A 22,639-nucleotide genomic window follows, 5' to 3' on the forward strand; every position below is an offset into this window, starting at 1 on the left:
TGACTTTGTTGTTTTAAAAGTTTAGTTTGAATTCACTGAATCACACAATAACACAAACAAACTAGCACATTGAGGCAGCTTTAGACCAGCGACTACTGTGTTCTGCATTTGCAAATGGAGTCCGGTTGAGCAAGAGGGTGCTATATTTGACTTACATAACAGCTGATTCCTTTCTGATGGTAATGCAAAGCGGTGAAAATATTCTAAATATAGCATATAATTAAACTGTTATAGATTTTATTTAGGTGGCTAAAATATCTGTTGCTGCTGATCCTGTCCACAAAACTACATTGCTTAACTTCCTACACTGTACTTCCTACATTAACTACTGATAAGTATCTCATACAACTCCACATTAAATAATCAAAACTATTTCTTTATGATATATTTATGGCCAAAAAAAAGTTAGGCATTTTGTCCACTATTGTCTATTGTCTCCGTCTGTCTTCCCATCTGTCTCACCCATTTCCTCCTTGTCGCTGACCTCCCAGCAGCTCCAGTACTCTTTGTCTTTAACCGGGATGTTACGGCGGTCCAGAACCTCACAGGACAGCTCTGCTGCTGTCATTGAACCAGGGATCTAAAGCAGGAAATAACACAGTTACTGAGGAGTTTTTCTCTCTTAAGCAAGGGACGACAGTCTGGCTGCATACTAATTCAGCCAGTATTTTTTCCCAGCAGCCCTTATTGCATACGGCACAAAAGAGGAACTGGCCACCAAAAGTGTAAAATGTGAAGCTATGTTGTGTCATTTTGTGAATTCCAGGTCACCTTGACATGTTGCTCTGCTGTGTCCTTCTTTTCCTCCAGGTACACTGTACAGATGAAGTGCCCGCCAGGTTCAGTACTCTGAAGTATCCGGTACACACAAACACGGCGAGAGAAAAGGTCAAACAGAAAGATAACAGCATTAGGTTAACAAGTAATAATACGCACATTTGCCCAAACTTCTCCATACAAAGCCATACATGAGCTGTGTTGCAGTTGCATTTTTATTTAAATATAACAAGTTTAATAAAAAAAATATGCCAACTATATACAGAGAAGGAGTTTGATCATTAAAATGTTCTTTGTTTAAAATGAATACAGTGACTTCACTGTTCTGAGTGTGTGTCTGTGACTCACAGGAAACTTTGTGTTGAGTTTCTCTCGCACTTGGATGATAACTGTGATCTCCTCTAGCTGTTTCTTTAGCTGCTGCTCATCCACCTGCAAACATATGCGCACATTTACTCACTCACATAAACAATGAATCAATCATTTACCAACAGCATCATGCCAGTCTTTAGATCTCCAGCTAAAATCCCCACCAGCATTTCAAACTTCTTTTTTTAATCACTGTTGCTGCTAAAAAAAGGCGGAAACTAGACATTAATTGTTGATGATGCTTGAGCTGATGTCAAGAGGATGAAACTGCATTTTAATCTCATCAAAACAACAGCGTGTTGCAGATAAGAAAAGGCTTTCTGTATATTTTAACAATGGGTGCAGGTATTTCTGTCCCTAACTTCCTTCTAATTTTCCAGTCTTGTTTGCTAATGAAACAAACAGGAAGTGCTGTAAGAACATACTCTTATCACCACACAATGAAATATTTGCACCACTTTCTATTCAAAAGATGACAACAATATACATTTAAATGCTACGGAGACAAAACAGTAAAGTAATATTTTTTGGACCTTGATCTTACAGCCATTATAATATCACATTTTCTTTGACACCTCAACCTTTTAGAGCTGTGCACTTGATGCTGTGTTTGGCATTTAATGATGTCATCACTTAAGATGAAAAATGAATCAGCTTAGAGAACAAAATGTTTTGCCCTCCTGTCATCCCCCAGTCTGACAGTGAGTCTGACCTCAAAGATGAGTGTGTAGTGCTGTATGAGGTCCTCTATGGCACGGCCAGCGGTGTAGTCCTTCCCGTCGGTCTGGAACAGCGTGGGACCGAACACTATGGCCAGGTTATGGAGGTTCATCTGGTTCAACTCAGAGAAACGCTGCACGCTGAAACACATGGAAGGAAAAGCACACATGGGCATAAATGGACGTACTCTCAGATACAAGAGAAATTCAAATGTTTGCATGAATGCATTTCTTACCAATAGAGGTGGTTGATAAGGGCTTGTAGTGTCGCCTTGTTGACACGAGGAAGTCTGTTCAACAACAGCTGGTACTGGGAGATTTTCATGCTTTCATCCTGAATGGCTGCAGTACAAAACAGAAGATTAAAGAGATTAATTTAAAATTGTCACTCACTGTATTTGTATTATTGTATCAAACACTAAGAATTACTGTCCGTAATTCTGTTGGGACTACTTATTTAGTAGAAAATAGTCCCTAAACTGTCCACAGTGAGGTCTGTGGATTATTCAGGACAATTTTCTTTTTGGGGTGACAGCAGTATCTCCACACTTCACAAAAATAAATGTGAAACTATACGTATGGGTTGATACCACAATGTGTAAATGGATAAATGTGTCCTCAAGTCACAGCTAGACTACATCACAGAGCCCAGAGACAATCTTGTTAATCTTACCAGCAGTACTGAGCCAGGTGCTGGCATCTTCTGACGTGAACAGTCCCTCCTCTAACTCCCTGAAGAAGCGTTTGAGTGTGTTGGAGACGTCATCCACCTGGTGCTCTCCCTCTCTCAGACGAAGACTGCGAGCATCACGGCGGAATCTCTCGCACAGTGCTGCCACACGGGAGTTCACACCACTTTTGCGATAGATGCCCTCAGACGTCAAGCCTGGAAAAAAAAAAATACAGGCATACACAGACAACATAAGGTTACAAACAGTGTACATACTGTAGCTGTATAAGAGGACAGGAAAACCTATGAACTTGTAGGATTTGTGATTGGTCTCATGATGTCTTTTTTTTTTTAAAGATCATTGAGCACCAAACTGCAGATAAGGCAGGTCAGTTATCTTTACTCCAAGGTCTGACAAAATAAGAGGTCATCAATTTTTCCTGAAACCTCTTTTCTCCTCGTTTTATGAAATAGAGACAGAATCTCACTGTACATACTATGCCAAAGAATGTGTAACCCATCATCTGTCAACAGACTGCTGAAGACAAAATACAACAAATCAGCAAAATATGTGCGGTGACATCATCGAGGGTGGGTGACAGGGTTAGAACGACATGCTTACAACTGTCTCCAGTGACGGGGTAATTTTGTGTTAAATTAAAAAATAAATTCAAGTGTCCTGGGAATGAAACACTGCTCAAATGACACAGTGCAGATATTGTCCACTAGAGGGCTTCTGCTCATTAAAAAAGACTCCACTCTATCTTCCCTACCTCTTTTTCTTCTGTTAGCTGCTTTTAGTAGCACTGAGTCACAATTACAAGCTTGTTTCAAACAAGTGTGTCAAATTGTGTAAGACTCAATTACAATGCAGATTCCTTACAGCAGACTAGGAATATCATTCCACATATGCCTTCAGTCATCAGAAGTCTAGAAGAAGTTACTATATATTATACTACTATACAGTATTTTCAAATGTCTGAAAGATCCTGCACTTGATCACAACATAAAGGATTACATCTGATGTAGTGTCATGGTAAATGACCACTCCCAGTACATGAAGGCGACAACATAACATGATTCTGCCCTGGTTTCCCAGAAAGCTGACCAGAGGGATTAATATTCCCGACAGGGAAAAAGAAGATATCAGCATAATGAAGCCTCCCCCAGACAGACGCACAGACAGCCCTGTACAGACTTGCAGATATATGGAAACACAAACACAGTAAATGTAGAGAAATGTAGGAGTGAGGGGAGGAAAAGACAAGGAAAGATGAAAGGGGCTGACAGAAAGGAGAAAGTCAACTAGCCAGAATGACAGAATGCAGGTCAGCTGGTGGAGGTGGGAGGAAAACAAAGACTGAGGAGCGAGGGATAAAGAAGAGAATAGAAAAGAGATGGAAAGAAAAGCAGTAAGGAGGGAGCAAGAGGAGAAATGGAGGTGGAACAGAGTTGTTTTGTTGTCTTGTGGTCCAGTGGTCTCTCTCAGAGCCAGAACTCCTGCAATTATAGTCACATGAGGGGACACACACAGAAAGTGCCAAGTGTGCACACAGAAAGGGCAAGAAAGACCACAACTGCATACCATGATGATGACTGTGTATACAGACGTCTGTGATGTAAATGCAGGCATGCATGTGTGGCAGAGATAAGAAGCATGACTTGTATGCATGTGTATGTATATATATATATATATGTGTGTGTATGTGTGTGTGTGTGTGTGTGTATGTGTGTGTGTCTGTGCACAGGATGTTGACACAGTGTGTGACGGAGAGAACGGTGTGACTCTTTAAATGCATTTGTGTCACTGTCTGTGAGAATCTCTGCACATCTCTTACCGCACTGTGTGATATAGCCAATGCAGCTGTGTACTATGACAGGTATGTCTGTCTCCGTCAGCTGCTGCTGGCTCAGTGTGTCTCCTCCACTCCCTGCCGCCGCCTGGATGGCACCGCACCAGCCTGCGAAATCCAACTTCCTCTCTCCTTCTATGTACAGAGTTCTAAATAAAGACAGAGGCGGGCAATAACGTTCAACAAGTGAAGAAACGATGGAAAAAGAGCATGTGAGGAAAGGAAGAAAATGTAGAAAAGAAAAAATGGGTAACTTTGGTACTTTTCACCTTGGATATTACTCTCTTTACTTTGTGTCTAAGTGGCTAGTTGGGACAACATTTTTTCAGATTGGTCCAGTATTGGGGGAGACCACTTACAGAAACAGTAATTTGATCATTTATCGTAAAACAAACTTCATTCAGACTCTCCAAACTCTCCAAAACAGTTTTAGTTTATCTCTTCACTGCTCTAACAATCACTAGCTCTGGTTTGGTAGGAATGATTCACCCAGTCAGACATGAGAACACTATAAACTGTAAACACAGTGCTAAAAATCAAGGTTGTCCCGCAATATCTCAAGAATGCCTTGAGGGATTTTCTTCAAACTTGGGTCAAACGTCCACATCAACTCAAAGATGAACTGATTCGATTTTGGTGGTCAAAGGCAAAGGTCCTAGTGACCTCATTACACACATTGCTGGCAATAAATCAAGATTTCATACACGAATTACATGCAAATTAATAGGATAAAATTATGAGATGATGACATTTATATCCACAAGGTCAAAGGTCAATTTCACTGTGACATCATGATGTTCAGCTCTCTATCAGTCCTCTGCAGTCCCCCAAAAAATACAGTTAATACCTTTTATTGACTTCCAATAAAGTTACAGGATATACAGAATATAGCGGTCAGTTCCATATTAAATTCCTTCACTAACTCCTTCATGAGTCTGAACAGACATGGATGTAAACATTACAGTCTGTTTCATTGCTGACGGCCGCGGTGCCTTGGCTCAATACTGAACCAGTTTAAAATGTCCCCATTAGTCACTTAGACACAAAAACATGGGAACATGTGATCCACGTTGAAAAATACCAAAGTTACCCTTTAATAAAGATTGCATATTAAGAAGAAACACATCATTGTGATATTGATGGTAAACTGTGCAACAGTTTTTTTTACTCTTGAGCATTGCAACAATCTGTAATTAATCAATCCCGCTCACCTGCCTCTCTCTACCAGAACCAGCACCTCATTGTCTTGTTGAATTGCTGTAAAACACAAAAACGTCATATCATCATCATGTTACTGTCTTCCAGATAGCCATGCTTTCAAATGAATTAAAATTCACATAATGTATGTACTTCATACTACTGGATTTTATACTGAAATGTTTATTTCTGTTCCTTCGATCAGAACTCTTGAGCATTCCCACCCTGTAAGTGTACAGATTACAATATGTATGTGAAAGTTCAAGAGCAGTTGGGTGTGTATCTGTGTATTTGTGACCACGTGTCTCACTCACAGAGTTCATTCAGCTTGCGGAGGTGGATCTCCTCTCCCTGGCTGTCTGCCAGGTAGGCGTGAAGCGTGGATCCCACCAGAGCAAACCAACCAACCTTGGATGTCTGAAGGTTCAAGCCGTCTTTACACTTCAGCCGCCCAATCCGCTCAAAGCCCAGCCTCAGTAAAGGCTCTGCAGCGGATGGGATAAAGGTCTGCACATAAAAGGGGGACATTGTGGCTTTTGTAATACATTACACATTACTCATTGTTTGCCTTCTCTTTTGATAATGATTTAACCACTTCAGTCTGTGCATTACTGAACCCCTCTGAGAAACCCAGTACTAATTAAATTGCTAGAAGTAATCCTGTGCAATACTTCAATGGTGGGGGGGATTGCTAGAAACATGGTGGGAGTGGTGTGGTCAGTAACTGTGCAACAAATTCACCTTGTCATAATGTCCTTGTGGCTAGACATGCAGGAGCCGTGGATGTACTGTAAATCTCCCATCTTGGCATTTATGTGTCTTGTTATGCACAGTTAGAAACAACAAAGAGCTGCTATTCGTCTTTATTCCACCAATCCAGCATCGCTCATATCATTTCAAATTCCAGGTGCTGCATGATGTTGAGTATACCTCTGACTCATCCAATGGTTTCATAATTACTGAATTTTGAATACACACTCTATGCTGCATCTACTTCAGCATTAAAAGGACAGTTCACTCCAAAATCAAAAATACATATTATCCTCTGGCCTGTAGTGCTAGATATCAGCCCTACAAACGTCTGCCTTCTCTTCAGTATATTGGGAAAAGACACTCAGCTTGTGGTGCTCGAAGTGGCAAAACCCCCCAACACATTTTAAAAAGACAACAGAAATGTCTCTTTGTAGAAATCATGACCCGGTTACTAAAGATAATCTACAGACCTCATTGAGAACCATTTCATGAAGGAACTAACTGAGAGGCACCAACTGACCATGATATGGTTGGTGTTCAGTACAAATCATCATCATGGTACCTATGCTTTTTTTCACTGTCAACTTCAAGCACATTTCAGGAATTTTCAAGGTGCATTTTCAGGTTTTTCCAGCACCTTATGGCTGTGGTAAATGATGTATTTATATACAATACAAAATGATCACTGCACTTAAATCAGACTCAGTTGTCAGTTTTTGTTCTATAGACAACCAAAATTATTTTCTGCATATTTTAACCATTTTGTTATCTACAAGGTGAAATATTTAGTCAGGTAGCAATTTATTAGAAAAGTAATTCAACTGAAATTTTGAGCAGTTTATCCAAAAACGTATCTGTTTTCATAGATTTCCAGCACCTGAATGAACCCAGCGACCCCATATTTGAGAGAAATCAGACATCTCTACAGCAGATTTCTACAAAACTTGGCAACTCACACCACAACAGTCTAGATGGAAAAATAGCTCTACAGGTCAGAGGAAAAATATGAGTGTTTGATTGTGGACTGAATTGTACATTTAAGTATATATACTGGCTTTCAATTGAGAGTTGCCTCGTTTCACAACATCATGCAGCTGACAGTTATCTCAACTGTGAGGAGTGCTGTTCTGAAGGAAAATAAGTGACACAGGAAACAACTCAGCATTAGCTTGTCCCATTATGACCACTAGGCAGCATTTCCCGCCTCTGCATAGCTGGAACTGCAAACCTTCCACTTATCAGAGCTCTCCATTTTCACTACAGATGGTCATGTCAAATGTTCCCTCTGTAAGGATCCACCTGAGGGGAAAGTCAGAGAATGTATGTTTGTGTTTCTAGATCCCAATGTGTATTTGGTGGTTACCTTGGCAATAGACTTGACCCATTCCTTGTGGCTGTCTGGGTCATCGGTGCCAAAGAGATAGAGGCGCTCTGACTCTGAGTAGAGCTCAAAGGTATGGTCATACCTGAGGGTTAGAAAGAGATGTTCGGAGGAAGTGAGACAGAGCGTGATATAAATAAAAACAGGAAGGAAAAAGAGAGAAATAAGTCATTTTGGGTCAAACAAGCTGATCAGTGTGTGTGTGTGTGTGTGTGTGTGTGTGTGTGTGTGTGTGATGAATATACCCGTGTTTCTCAGCAGTGTCGACAGCCAAACAGACTATCTCAGAAGCCTTAAGAGCTCCATTCGGGTTTGAGTTTTTGTCACTCTCGTAGTAGCTGAAGGTGCCATCATTAAGTGTGCACCAGCGACGACTGAATTCTACAAGGGACAAATAAAGATTATCAAGCATAATATCATATGATATGGTGTTAAGAGTCACTGTATTGTATGTGAGTGTTAGTTAGTTATTTACCCTCTTTGGCCTTGCGCTCTGTAATAGCCCGAGCCATGGATGCAGTCTTAAACAGGAAGCCATTGTGAGACACACACGGTGGTGCTGAGTAATGTCGTGCCTCCATGGCCCCACCCACCTCTGACCGCGGTAGCTCTGCAGGAAAACAAACAAACAAATAAACAAAGACAAATTACCAAGTTGCCATCAACTGGGCGTCTATCTTAAATGTGAGAAGTGCAGCTTGTAAAATTTAGTGGAAAATGGTAAACACCCAAAAGACTCCTGAGCATGACAGGAATGTGCGTTTGGTTAAGTAACATTTGGAAATGTCATCACTGCTGTATAACAAATGTCACTTATATAAGAGAGGCAGTATAAGGAATGCATTCAGTTCAGACTTCACAGAGTGTACAAAATTGCAGAACAGTCATTAATTTCCAGACGAGAATACAGTCAATTGACAAAAACAATGAATACTTATTGCAGCCACAATTAGATACTCAACACTGAGTAAAATATTGTCCATCAGCAACTTCAATTTGAAATAATCTATATCAGACTTATATCATAAAACAATATTGGTGGGACTCTTAACCTTCATCCTCATTAGCATCTACTTTAGTTGGTGTTGTGTGATGACTGCTACACAGGAGTGGACAGGTTTAGAAAAAAAAATCTGTATCTAAAGGAGTTGTTGGATCATAAAAAAAGTAAAATAGTATATTATTGTTCAGTTCTACAGATCGTAACTGTTGTGTGCATTATGATCTGCATATTATAAGGCAACGTAATCACAGAAGACTGAATGTGGAAAAACTGAGACATTGTTAAAACTGCACTTCACATCTCAGACTGTTCATGATCTGCTTTGTAAACGGTTTATTAATTGTGTACATTTTCTGAATGTACCTGTACTAATTCACGCAAAAAGGTGGAAAAAAGTAATTTAGTGGAGGTGTAATTTATAGTTTATTAATTATGCAATGTTTTACTAGCCTGCCCAGTTGAGATCAAATTAGGCTGGATGTGGCCCATCAACTAAAACAAGTTTCTAATATAGACACTACCTGGCCTACACTACATGTAAAGCACATATAATTTGAAAACTATTATTTCATATTTATGTTAAGTGGACAGATGCAATCTAGGTAACAATCCAGAAACAAGATGCTGCTCTACTCTGGTGCTTTTATGTGACCTGTGCATGCAAAATTATACTGTACCTGTGTTGAGATTGTGGCTTATTAATTCCGCCTGTAAGGGTTGTGAATGTGCGTTGGCCAGGGACAGAGGGGTGGGCCAACTTGCCATACCAGTTGAACAATTTACATCCGCACCACAGAAAATCAGGCTTAGCGTCTCCAGCACATCACTGCACTGCACATTTATACACAGAGCCTAGGGAGAAGGAGAGAGGAAGAGGAAATCAAAACACAAAGACACACATTATAAGAATCAGTATGTAATATAAAAATCAGCAGGGTGGGAAAGGGAGACACTGAAACAACAGAAGCAGTACAGAAAATGTACAGGGGAGGGATGCAGTGACAGAGAAAAAAAGAGATAATAAATGAGTAAGAATGATAATAAACTGATGACTTTTGTACTACGGTCCGGCAGCTGCTGACTTGGCTTTAATCTTATCGTGTGATCCTCTGTCAGCTTTGCTTCGAAGGAAACAGCTGAGGTCAAACTCAGTGTTCAGGCAGGCTTTAAAACCTGCAGCAGAAAGGAGTACTGTACTGTCAATAAAACTAATTATTTTGTTTATTTATATGACCTGTGGAGGTTATTATTATGATAAAACTAACATCAAGTGTTTCACGTCTTCTGCCAATTGTTGAGTGCTCTCTAAATCCACTGTGTGCACATTTAATAACAAGTAACCTGGGCCTGTTTTATAGTGATGAGTCTCTACGTCCTGATTAACCTTTTGCTTCATGTCAGGGGAGAGCTGGTAAACTGAACAGTAATGTAATAGGAAAGGTAACTCTTTTTGTACATAAGAACAGTTGTTTATACACAGATTTTAACTGTCATGTAGTTCAGCAATACTCAACATGGATAATTTAATGTTGTTTTTCCTCAATGTCACTGAAGGAACTACTGAAGCATTTCCAACATTTACATTACACCCAAATTGGCAAATTTTACTACTTTCCAGCCTCTAATATATAGCTTAATTTACACTTTATAAATAACTACTCTTTCTAAAAGATTAATGATTTCCTTAACTCATTTGGCGAACATTCAGGATTAATTTTTGCTCCATGTAAATTGAATAGCAATCAAACGGGTAAACAGATGTTCCGGACCAGAACTGAAATTTCACATGAGAACATATCAGCTACATTTGATGTCCGAGAGGTATTTCAACTTAGCAGGTTTCCTTAACCGCTGATGACATATCATGGTAAATATATGATTTAGTAAAGTAAATATATTAAATATTTCTCCTTTAAAGCAATAAAGAAACAGGTTTTGTCCAAATACTGTAAACCCAAAAGTAAAGAAAGAGGATGGAGGGGGAGGTGGAATAAGAAAGATGTTATGTCTAAGAAAAGGAGGATGCAGTGTTTTGACAGCTGAGCAACTCATGCAATTGCACACACACACACACACACACACACACACACACACACACACACACACACACACACACACACACACACACACACACACACACGTCTGTCTTCTGTTAAAACTAATAAGTTCCTTTGGATCTGATTGAGAAATTCCACAGCACTATGTCACACACAGACAGAACCGCTCCTCTATTTAAGCACTGCTGAGCCTCTACACACACACACACACATACAAACATACAGACAAACAAACCAGTTAACAAAGATTAAAATTGCACAAGAGACCCAGCCACACACACATACAGAGGAGACAGAAACAAACTGCATTTCTGTGCCCGACCCACCGCTGAAGACATCTGAACAAAAAGCTTGTAGTCAGCCATCTGGAGTGGAACACGTCCATTCCAGTAATCTCATCATATGGATCACATGATTGCCATGATCGAGCTGGTATACAGGCCTCCCTAATGTTATTTCAAGCTGCATTCTGAGAACTTCAGTGGCTACGACAGGCTACCTTAGTTTTCGGCAGCTTCTTTTCATTTATATATGGAGCAATGATACAGGTGCCATTTTCAAGTAGACTATAAAAGCCAGTGAACTACGAAAAGCAGAAGTATAAAAACAAAAACAAACTGAAAGAGGATATTAATATAATCTGCTTACAAAAGTTGTGAATAATGAGAGTTAGGCTATCATTAATGAAAATAAAAACTGACTTGCATCAGATATCAGACAGTGTTTACAAATATAGCTGATAAAAATCTGCCTTATCTTGGCAGGTACACAGCTGTCTCTTTGCTTTGCTCTGTCGCTTTGTTTCTATTCAGATAATCATGTTATATTGTAGCAGAAAGCAAGAAAGAAACATGATAAAAACAAAGTCTTTCCTTTTAAAATTTTGGAAACAGGAGTAAAATGAGTCACATCTGTGATCAGGGCTAAAGGAGGAAAACAAGTCCAACTAGAGTAGAGGGTGAGAGGTGAAAGAGTTCAAAAGATTTAACTCAGAGTCTGAGTACCTACAACATGAAAGAACAGTAGGAAAAGTACAGCACCATCCTGGAAAACGTAATCAATGAGAAACCGTGTGCTAGACAGAGTTCTGATCCCTGGAATGGGTTTGATTGACATTTTGTATTTTCACCTTCTTCTGCTTGGAATTGGCGATTTTCTCATTTCCTTTGCCTGGGGAATTATTACATGTCTCCTGTATTCTTCCTCTCTCTTCTTGTGGTCTTGTGATTCTGTTTTTCATTTAACTCCCTTTCCTGCAAGTTCACTACTCCCCATGGGAATGAACTCAGCTAATGAGGTTTACTGGGCATTTCACTATGCATTCATATCGGAAGGTTTTATAGCAACATTATGCAACTATTCTACCTTAAATGACAAAATAATTTGGGCAGTGACTTGTATTAGAGCGAGTGGTGCCTCCTTCATTCCCACCTCGCACCCCGAATGCCTGTTCGTGCACTTTGTAACTTTGGTTGAGTGGATATGATCTCCCAGGAGAAGTGCCCAACACTGTATGGTACAATTTGACACATTACCAAAATGTTGTCTGGTTTTCCCTCCCATGTCATTTTAAGCTATGTCCTCACCAAAAGTCAATAAGTAGCCTAGTTTAGAACGTAAACATGTTTACATCTGTTACATTTCACCATCGACTTTGTTCAGCTGTAAGTAATGTACAGCTCTTCTAAAATTTTAGAGGCCATCATAATTTTGAGAACTAGGTTTTAAACGTCCGATTATGAACTTTTCAGTGTCGATTCATAATTTTTCAGGAAAGAATCATGATACATCTAAGAACTGGTAACTCTCCCACCAGTGGAAACTGAGGGTACATAAAATACTAAACCTTATGGCCTTATGGCCTGGACAAAAAACATCACACACTCTAATATTTCATTAGATCACCTTTAGCTTTGACAATGGCATGTATTCACCATGGTATCATTTCAATAAGTTTATGCAATGTCACAACATTTATTTCTGTCCAGATTTGCATTTGCCAAGATCTTGTATTGATGATCAGAGAGTTGGACTGCTGCATAAAGTCTTCTCCAGCACATCCCAAAGATTCTCAATGGGATTAAGGTCTGGACTCTGTGGTGGCCAATTTATGTGTGAAAATGATGTCTCATGCTCCCTGAACCACTCTTTCACAATTTGAGCCTGATGAATCCTGACATTGTCATCTTGAAAAATGCCCGTGCCATTAGGGAAGTACAAATTCATTGATGGAAAAACCTGCTCGTTCAGTATATTCAGGTAGGGAGCTGACCTCATTTTTTGACCTGAGCAACTGAAGCAATCCCAGGCAGTGTATAATTTATCTTTAATACAACTTCATATTTGGGAAAACTACCCTAAAAATAAAAGCATGTACGGTGACAAAAAACTGCTGCCAATGCAGACTATTTTATCCACTGAAACAATCACAGTGACCAGATCATCTTGTTCATTTGTACTGGCTGATGCTACAAACCAGAAAAGTCACTACAGCAGATCAATCATTGCAGACTAACATTAGCCACCATGCTACTGAACAAACCATAATGTGAGATACTGTCATTTGATCACAGGCAGGTCAGAGACAGTACTGCAAGTTCAGATCAGTTGACACATTCTTGAGCCTAATGACTGTGTGTGTGTTTCAGCAAAACTGAACAAAAAAACAGGCCTCTGTAGCATGTGGACATACATGTGAAAACTATGTAGTGTATGTAGGTCAGTGTCCTGTAATGAAAAGCCAATCATGTGCCTTCTGACCAAGAGAAGTGAACCAATCAAAACAAAGTACAATGAGGAAATGGGTTTAAGGACCTCACGCCCTCCAACATCTGCTGCCTATGAAACAGGGAGTAATGTAATAACACAGACACACACAAGAGAGAGGAGAGACGGGAATTCAAGAATCTTTCCCAATTTCCCCAGAGAGCAGAGAGAGAAAGAAAGATTTTATCTGGGTGTGTCTAAAATCACAGGCCTCCATCTGGCCTCTGCAGTTATATGGGACAAAAGTGAAGGAAAAGAAAGAGATGAGAGGCACAGAAGAAAGAAAAATATTGTGAAAGGAAGATGAAAGTGCTTTAGTGAGGCACACTAATCAGAGACTGATTGTACTTGGCAACAAACTCAATACACTCAGACCCCTTAAGTACAGACGCGCAAACACATGTAGCCAACTCTGCTTTGTCCGTTTTAGCGTATACTGAATGTCCAACTAGAAATACACCCACATGTATATATGCTTGTGTGTACGCACGTCCATATATTAAATCCAGATGACAATGAGCAGTTATCCACATATGTTCCATCATTACCTCACCAGGGACAGTTCACAGAGGAAGAGAGAGGGAGATGGAGAAGACGGTGGAGGTGAAAATCCAGATAGACTTATGAATGACATGAGCAAAAACAGAAAGACAGGCGTACGCAGAAAAAGACAGACAAAGAGGGAGGAAAATAAAAGCACAGGGAGATAAAGAAGACAGCAGATCCCACCTCCCTGTACAATTGAAAAGGATTTATGACCCTAAAATGCTGCAGTGTGAATGAGGAGATGGGAGGACTCAGTTGGAAAAGGGGAGAAAGATGAAACAAAGGAATAAGCAGGGAAGCAGGGAATGGACAGAAAGAGAAAAAGGGTAAGAGCGACTGAGCTTTTCTTGTATGATAGCCGCTTTCCAACACTATTAAAGCACAAAAACAAGCCTATAAAAACTTGTTGCTACTGCCTCTCAGCTATGTCACTTTGCTATAATAAGCACCAATAACATGCTGATTGTCACCAGCACGCAGTCAACAGAGACACAACAAACACAAAGTCAATAAAACTTGGTTCAGTCCTCAGTAGTGGTTGTCCAAGGGGAAAGATATTACCTCATCTGCTGCTAACTTTTTATGCTCATAACAAAACTGGGGTGTACAATCTAACGTGAGATTATAACTAGAGGTGGCAAGTAAAAGTAAAAGTGGAAAAAGTACAGGCTCTGAAAGGTATTCAAAATAATCTGAAGGTCATTTCTACCAGCTGTTTCTGTGCAAAGCTAACTGAACCTCAGCTTTTCTTTTGCGTTGAGTCTTACTCTCTTTTCTGTGTCGTCTTGTTACATCTGTCTTACATGCTGTGTGCTGATTGATACACCAAGGAATTGTGTTTTTTATATGTTTTTGTCCCATGCATTTAGGTTGAAGTCGGTCTTGATGTTGGGAAGGCAATGTGCAATGATGTTAAATAAAAATAATCAAGAATTCCCCTCAAATGCATTAAAAACAAAATAAAGAGCCTTTTTAGAAAATGTAAGGAGTAGAATGAACAGATATCTGTGTTAAAACATGGGGAGCAAAAGTAAAAAGTCAAAAAATAAACACTCAAGTAAAGTCCAGATACCTGAAAACTACTTTGGTACACCAGTGAGGTATATGCTTTGTCACTTCTCACCTTTGATCAGAACAGTGATAGCTTTGGTTTGAGAAATGCGGCAAAGACACATGACAATATGAGTCTTACTTGTGATAATTGTCCCATACTCAAACTTGGCACACAAACTCTCAAACTGCCAACACTTTTCTTTGTGTTAAATAACTCAATCCAAATACAGCACATTTCTCTGTCAAACATCTTTTCATGCTCCACCCAGTGCTATGGCATCTTTCAACTCAAAAACAAATAAAGGAAACCACCAAACGAAAAAGCATTTCTTATATGTCAATCAAATGACTCTAAGAGGAAAAAAAAACAAAAAAAAAACAAAGTTCAAACATCAGTGTAACACGATAAGAAACTATGCAAGAATTCTTAACACACTGGTGACAAACATACCACACAGTACACTGTATGTCCTCCAAAAAGAAAACCAAGTTTCCTTAGGGTATTTGGGATTTTTCTGCATGCTCAAACACATTTTTAATATACTATGTTGTTGCAAGAGACCATGAAGCCCAATTCCTGAATGAAAGACTGACGAAAACATCAATAGGTGACTGACTGGTGCAAAAGAGAGAAAAAAGAGAGCGAAAAGGCAGAGAGATGGGAAACAAAGCAGGAGGGGACAGAGTGAGACAGACAATGAAGTCCATTGACAGAGGTGAGCCTATCATCTAACTCTGAGAACACATGGACACACACATGGACAGAGAGCGAGCGAAACAGACCAAAAAATGCAAAAAAGGCATACAAACATGCCTACACACACATTAATATGCATGTCAACGTATCTCAGCCCACTCCAGTGACAAACATGCACAATAACTCTAATGTACTTGCTAACATAGAGCTAGAGTGCAGCAGTTCTTATAGTCTAAAGATTAAACTATGCCCCACAAACGCATTCAAATATAGATTCGTTCAGACCATATACTGTCAGAGATCTTAAGTCCACTGACACACATTCCTAACCTAATCTAACCTCATTAAAACACACATTCACACTCACATTCTTTACACAGAAAATCTACAAGATTACACAGATGCAGAACACAGCACACTTTCACTACCCTCTCCTACAGCTCACCAGCAAGACTCAGCCTTACCTGTAAGTTTTCAGTTCCCTTCAGTCACTCTTCTGTTTGAATGTCAGTCGACACAGACATGCACACAAAGTTGCACATGCAAATAAATACCCAGTTTGAGGTGCTTTAGTCTGGCAGAAGGTTAAGGGAATAGTAGTCACTTACAAATAAGAAAAAGAGCCAAGAGTGAAGAGATCAACTTTCTTCAGCAGTTCCAGCCAAACAATGAGGAGGAGAGGAGGAGGAGAGAGAGGGGGGGGGCGGAGTTACAGCACATTCCAGCTAAAGCAGTGAGTAATGATGTCACGTTCAGAAAAAAAAGGAAAAACAAAGAAGAAAGGAAACAGAGAAGTGGGGATAAAAAGCCAGGACTGGGTCAATAAACCTGAAAGTGGCCGTAGACACTCACACAGTACAAAAACTTAGGTTTCTCTCTCCCTGTCACACTCACACACACACACTGCCTAAATGTCAGCTGCTATTTCACATAACTGCCTGGTTAACACAAACACATTGCACATTCTATTATTTCTTATGACACACCCAAATGGAAAGTGTAGCAACGCTGAGCTGAAGAACTTCAAGTATTTGATCTGAGAGAAGGAAGAACAGGTAGATCATTACTGTAAATATCTGCTGGAAATGAGAGGAAGTTCTCATTTTAAACAGACGGAAAACTAGAAAAATCCAGAGAGATAATGCTCTCGAGAGACAGCTTGAGAGAGAAAATTGTTACAGGAAAAAGAGATAATCATCATGGAGGGGGGCTGAATGAAGATGGGGGCACCAGCGGCTGAACAAAAAGAGTTTAAAATCAAAACAAGCAGCAATTGGTGTGTAGCTGTGTGTGTGTGTGTGTGTGTGTGTGTATGTGTGTGTGTGTCATTAGGAAAAACTTCTTTTATCTCCTTCTGCACATCCCTAACACAGTGATTCACACACACAAAACAGACAGACACATGCTGTACACACACACACACACACACACACACACACACACACACACACACACAAACAAGCTTGAATGGTTGAGGGAGGAAAAATAGAGCTCACAGTCAGGTGCTAAATGTGACTCACTAACACACTCGGTGTGTCTGTGAGCAGTCCACATTGTTTGCGGTAAGTGGGTTAAGCAGCTAATGAGTGACCAAGCGGGGACTGAAACACCAAGACATTTACCACACACAGCGGAGCGCAGCGATGACACAAGATAAACCCCTGCACTCAAGCCATTCTCAAGCGTCCTACTTTTGTATTTTTCCTGACCAGCTTTTTCATGTTGAGATGACACGAGCATGTTTGCTCCCACTGACAAGGACACAAGGACAGAAGCCCTGATTGTCCGTCTTGAGTGGGCTGTTGTCATTCCTGATGATCTTACACCAATGAACTTAAATGTTTTCCTGGTGACTCAGAAGCAAGCCAAGAATTTGTTAGTTTGAATAAGTTTGAAACCTGCATTAATATCACTCATCAGTCATGTTTCACTTAAGCCGGGCTCAGACTAGGAGCTTAACCGTTTTGAAATGTGGTTGCATCACGCACATAAGAAGAAACTTCACAGATGTTCTTCTCTCTAATCTCAAACATGCACACACTACAAGATTTGTAATGCAGTGTACCAACACACAATCTCATGGGGAAGCAGATGTAAACAAAATGATTACCATGGTGCAACCCCTTGCTGCAGTAAAGCTTTGCAGGGAGAAAAAACAGTAACACAGGGCTGAATGAGTCTGGATGAGAAAATGGTAGGAGAGACCCAGTTAACATGGGCTGCTTATTCTTTAGCGAAAGGTGAGGTGAGATCAGTTTTTTTAATCAGGTCAGTTTCAACATAATAATATAATAATCAATGGTAGTAGTTATTGACAGATACTCGCTTCTTTCGTTGGCTATTGTGGTCCACCTCTGAAAGTACTGACATAACCATCCAGATTTTAACTTGTAATTGTCAAACATATTTGAAATTAAAGGGGCAACCTCAAATTAGCATCTAATCTAAGATAATCTAAGATCAAGGTCCAGACCTTTGCCTCTGATTGATGAGAGGGGTGAATCAGGGACAGATCAACCCAAAACTCCTGTAGTCCAAGGCAGCTTTTGTTTTACTGTGAATGTCAGTTATTACGATTACTGCAATAATCAGACTGTGCTTTACACGTTGGACTTAATCAGGGATTGGGCCAGCTTTTGTAATATAGGAACTTGCATTTCACTCTAACTGCAGTGAGTTCAAATCAGTTCCCTGAAGGGCCTACTTTGGGGTTAAGTGACAGATATTGCTTGCCTGAATCAACTAGCTCTGAAAGGAGAAAAACATCTTCTGCTGGTGAGACTGGCTTTACTGACTTCATTGTCACTGCCATTTTAGACTTTTAAGATAAGCTGAGTGCTTCATGTTTGCTTAAAAATATTAAAGTATGAAGGTAATTTATTAGTTGTTATACAACACAGGGTTGCACAACAGTAGTAAAGTTGCTACACACAGATCATATATGCTTAAGCAACATCACATGGGAGGGAGTGCTGCTGGACCGAAAATCATCACAGCTGTAAATATCAAATATAAATATCATTCATATCATTCACTCAAACAGCAACCTCAAATGTGATATTGCTTTTATAACAACAGTTAAAATTACGGCAATTATAGGTTAACAATAACACGCATCAAGAGATTCAGATTTTTTCATTTATTTACTCATTTGTTTGGCTCCGCCAACACAAATAGTTCCGCAACTGGACTGGGCTGTTGCCTAGCAATACACAAACGTGTTCCCGCACACTAACGTTAGCTTGCTAGGTATTTTTTCTATGTTGACATATAGGATTTTATGACAGCAGATATATGACTTTAGCATGATTTTAAAAGCTAAACTACTAATAAATCCAACTGCTGATCTTGAAATCTGTTCAGGAACCGACTGTATAATTGATCTATTGATCACTGCATGTATGTATTTAGGCAAATAATTTCTTTCATTGTAATGTCAGTGTAGGCTAGTGGTCATTAGTACACTGTAAAGTGGAGTGATACATGTAGTTTAAAGTCCCAGTGATGTTGTACTCTGTATTAGCACTCATAGAGCACTCTCTTCCAATCAAATTACTTGACCGGAACTAATTGCTGTAGAAATATAATTAAATCTAGAATTGAATATGATAAAATATAATATAAATCAAAATAATATAATTCTTAAATAATGCTCTCTTTTAGTATGAGATTGTGTAACAGGGTAGTTTCATATTCTGTCAGTCAGTCACTCCACCTAACAGGTCTGTGCAAGAACAAACTCTGAAAGGACTAAAACATACACAATGTATAGTCACGTCTTTATTCTTGGAATCTTAGTCATGGTCTGAGTAGTGGGCACGCAGATGTGCAGTGTATGGTGTGTGTATGTCTGTGCATGTGCAAAATCCGGTCACAACTAAGACCCTCTGTGAGACATATGCACACAGCTACTGGAAAAAAGCTTAAGGGAGGCAGTGTACTGTCAGACAAAAGGAACAGTCAATGCTACATTCAGCAGAAACGGCATCCAACGGGGACCAAATGAATGAAGTCACCATGATGGGTTAAAAGTGCAGTTTAGTCATAGTGGATTGGTAAACCAACAAACCAACCACCAGTTGCCTCTAAATCCTCCGTGCATACGAAAGCCTTTCTTTCACAACATGTTGACTAACTCAAACCAAATCACACGATAAAAACAATGATTTCAACTTACATTGTTGAGCTCTCTCTGGTTTCCGTACAGAGGGTGGTACTTCCTGTATTTTCCCTGGCGGTATTTGTTGGTGATGAAGCGCCGTCGTTCATCGCTGCAGCTAGCGGGCGTCAAAGCTTCACTTGGCGGGACATTAGCTGCCCAGAAACTGTTTACACGCTCATTGCCTAGCAACAGGAACACCTGCATCACAAGTAGGGTTTAGAAGAAGTATGTCCACATTAGGAAGGGTGGGAAGCACATGTGACAATATACAGTATGAAGTTTATGAGGTATGTGTGTACATTTTCAGCTGTATTATTCAAATTGCATTATACTGGACCAAAGTGCTAGTATTCACTACTCTTATGTGTAGAAATATAATGCAGCCCATAACTACCTACTGCCTCAGAAATTACTACAGAGTTGAGCAGAAGTTTAATGATGTATTTTAAAATAATGTATAAAAATAGTCCAAAAACAGTTTTCATAAGCCTTGAGGTAGATTTTGTGTGTGTGAGTGTTTGTGTACCTGTATAAGCTCTTCTGTCCAGACTTTCCTGTCCATCTTCAGACTACGAACCTTTGAGATGCTAGGACCCAGTCCTCTGTGTTCTCCTGCAATGCACACACATAACAAATTGCATCATTATCATGTAACAGTACTGTAAAATTTAACAACAAGTTGGCTGCAATCATTCAAAGAGTCACCAGGCTAGTTGATATTTGTTCTAAACTCCTACCACTGTCACTGTAACACAGCAAAAGAAACCACAGCAACAATCAATAAATTCCCTGGAGATTTCAAAACACACACTGAAGACCTGTATGAAAATGTAGATAGAAACTTTGTTAAATAGATTCACTCAATGTACAAACTTAGAAGCACACCAGAAACACACAAAAACACATGTACACACAAACCTGCACATCGTTTGCAGATCACCACACACAAGTTGATGGCAGCCCATTCCGGCTTGGAAGCCCCGCAGTCGGCACAGAGACTGTTGCTAGGCTCCGCCCAGATCCGCTCTGCCACCTCTCTATTCGACAAGGCCTCACCTATTGCATCCCGCATGGCGTCCACCCATTGCTCCCGCAGCTGCTCTGACTCTGCAATGAAACTGCGCACAGAGACAAACACACGGCCGAGTGTTAATGCCGACATGATGGTGTCGATAACAACTACCGAGTGACAGAAATTAGAAAGCCTTTGTTTGCCCTGTTTGTGTGTGTGTGTGTTTCCTTATGCTCATGAGCCCACTGAGCACTGGCTCTTACTCTGCCCTTGTTTTGCTAAATATACCCGAGTCCAAGACTGGAAATATACAAACACATACACAAATACACACACACAGACAAATTTGTGGCTTGACACAGACTCGCATGTCTGAATCCTTCCTCTTCTCATCTTAAAATACACACACACACTTCTCAAACGACAAGAGCTGCAAAAATGCACACTTAAGACAGACACGCTGACACACAGTCCCAACTCTTATACAAATACACAAGCCTTTTCAGATTTCTCCATCCTGTCAAGCTGAGCTTTTGCACTGCAGGCTGTGCATTGTCAGCCAAAAGACCACACACACCACACCAACACATACACTTGTGCACACACATCTGCCTCGCTCTTCTTCACACTCACACTTGTACAAAGGGCTTTTCATATTCTCAAAAGATATCCAGCTGAGGACTCTGAGGATCGTTGGACGATGGGAATTCTCAGTAAAACAACATGATCTAATTTCCCATAAGTATCCTAGCACCAAGACCAACTCAGCCTGACTTCAACTTACAATGAAGAATGATAACTTTATTTTTTATGGGAAAACATAAACCCACTGCTGAGATGAAAAAAGTAACAATCAGCAAGATTATGTACGGCACAATCAAATATGTGCATCCACAGGATACTTACAGAAAATACATACACAAAGCATGCATACAGGTCAAACGTTTACAACGTGTGCATTTTTGTGTCTATACAGTACCTGAATATGCGGTATGGTGTGGTGAGATCAAAGCTACGACGATCTGTTTCTTTCACATTTCCTACATTCATCTCAATGCATGTGATACCCACTCCTATACGATAGTCCTGGAAGTCAAAAAGAAGAACAGTTTTTTTTTTTTTTCCTGAGTGAGTGGCTTTTTCTTTCAATATCATTTGAAGTTCCTGTACTATATCAACTTAACTGTTTTTTTTAGTGAGGAGTAGGCTAAAAGTATGTCAACCAGTTAAACAAATTTAACCTTAAATTTAGAGAATGATGCCCCATTTGTTGTAAACTTGCTCAGCTAAACACTCAACAATCTAACATGTATTTATTTGAAGCATGTTATCTATGCATGCTGCTCGTCTCTGCAGTCACACACAGGGTTCTCACCTCTATGTTTTTGTAGAGGAAGACTTTATCTGAGGCGACAACAGTATAAAGTTTGGAGCGTAACCCTCTGAGCTCCAGATAGCCCTGATAGTCCGGTGTTAGGGGTGAGCCTAGGCTCATGGTGCTGCGTGAAGAGCGCCCCCTGGTGCAGTCCTGCAGTACATTCACCCAGTCCTTCCTCTCAGCTGGAAGGAAGTGTAAAGAAACGTATGAATTAACATGGTTCCTAAAATATGCATGCAGAAATAC

The 22,639-nt window shown here is 40.0% G+C and overlaps 1 protein-coding gene across 1 annotated transcript in view; it reads right to left on the minus strand.

Moving 5' to 3' along the window:
- Window positions 1-22,639, minus strand: part of arap1 (ArfGAP with RhoGAP domain, ankyrin repeat and PH domain 1) — a 68,402-nt gene that overhangs the window by 14,920 nt on the left and 30,843 nt on the right. The window contains exons 9-26 of the mRNA XM_084718089.1: window positions 22,391-22,575; window positions 21,995-22,101; window positions 20,922-21,121; window positions 20,530-20,615; window positions 20,019-20,201; window positions 9,400-9,574; window positions 8,195-8,329; window positions 7,965-8,100; window positions 7,702-7,804; window positions 5,900-6,092; window positions 5,600-5,645; window positions 4,374-4,537; window positions 2,539-2,751; window positions 2,102-2,207; window positions 1,859-2,006; window positions 1,126-1,209; window positions 772-849; window positions 463-580 (exon numbers count right to left, since the gene is read on the minus strand). Coding sequence (XP_084574215.1) covers window positions 463-580; window positions 772-849; window positions 1,126-1,209; window positions 1,859-2,006; window positions 2,102-2,207; window positions 2,539-2,751; window positions 4,374-4,537; window positions 5,600-5,645; window positions 5,900-6,092; window positions 7,702-7,804; window positions 7,965-8,100; window positions 8,195-8,329; window positions 9,400-9,574; window positions 20,019-20,201; window positions 20,530-20,615; window positions 20,922-21,121; window positions 21,995-22,101; window positions 22,391-22,575 — 2,460 coding nt within the window. The remainder of the gene's footprint in view (window positions 1-462; window positions 581-771; window positions 850-1,125; window positions 1,210-1,858; window positions 2,007-2,101; window positions 2,208-2,538; window positions 2,752-4,373; window positions 4,538-5,599; window positions 5,646-5,899; window positions 6,093-7,701; window positions 7,805-7,964; window positions 8,101-8,194; window positions 8,330-9,399; window positions 9,575-20,018; window positions 20,202-20,529; window positions 20,616-20,921; window positions 21,122-21,994; window positions 22,102-22,390; window positions 22,576-22,639) is intronic.

The sequence above is a fragment of the Lutjanus erythropterus genome, chromosome 4 (assembly GCF_056507025.1).
Source record: "Lutjanus erythropterus isolate fLutEry1 chromosome 4, fLutEry1.hap2, whole genome shotgun sequence".
NCBI lineage: Eukaryota > Metazoa > Chordata > Actinopteri > Lutjaniformes > Lutjanidae > Lutjanus > Lutjanus erythropterus.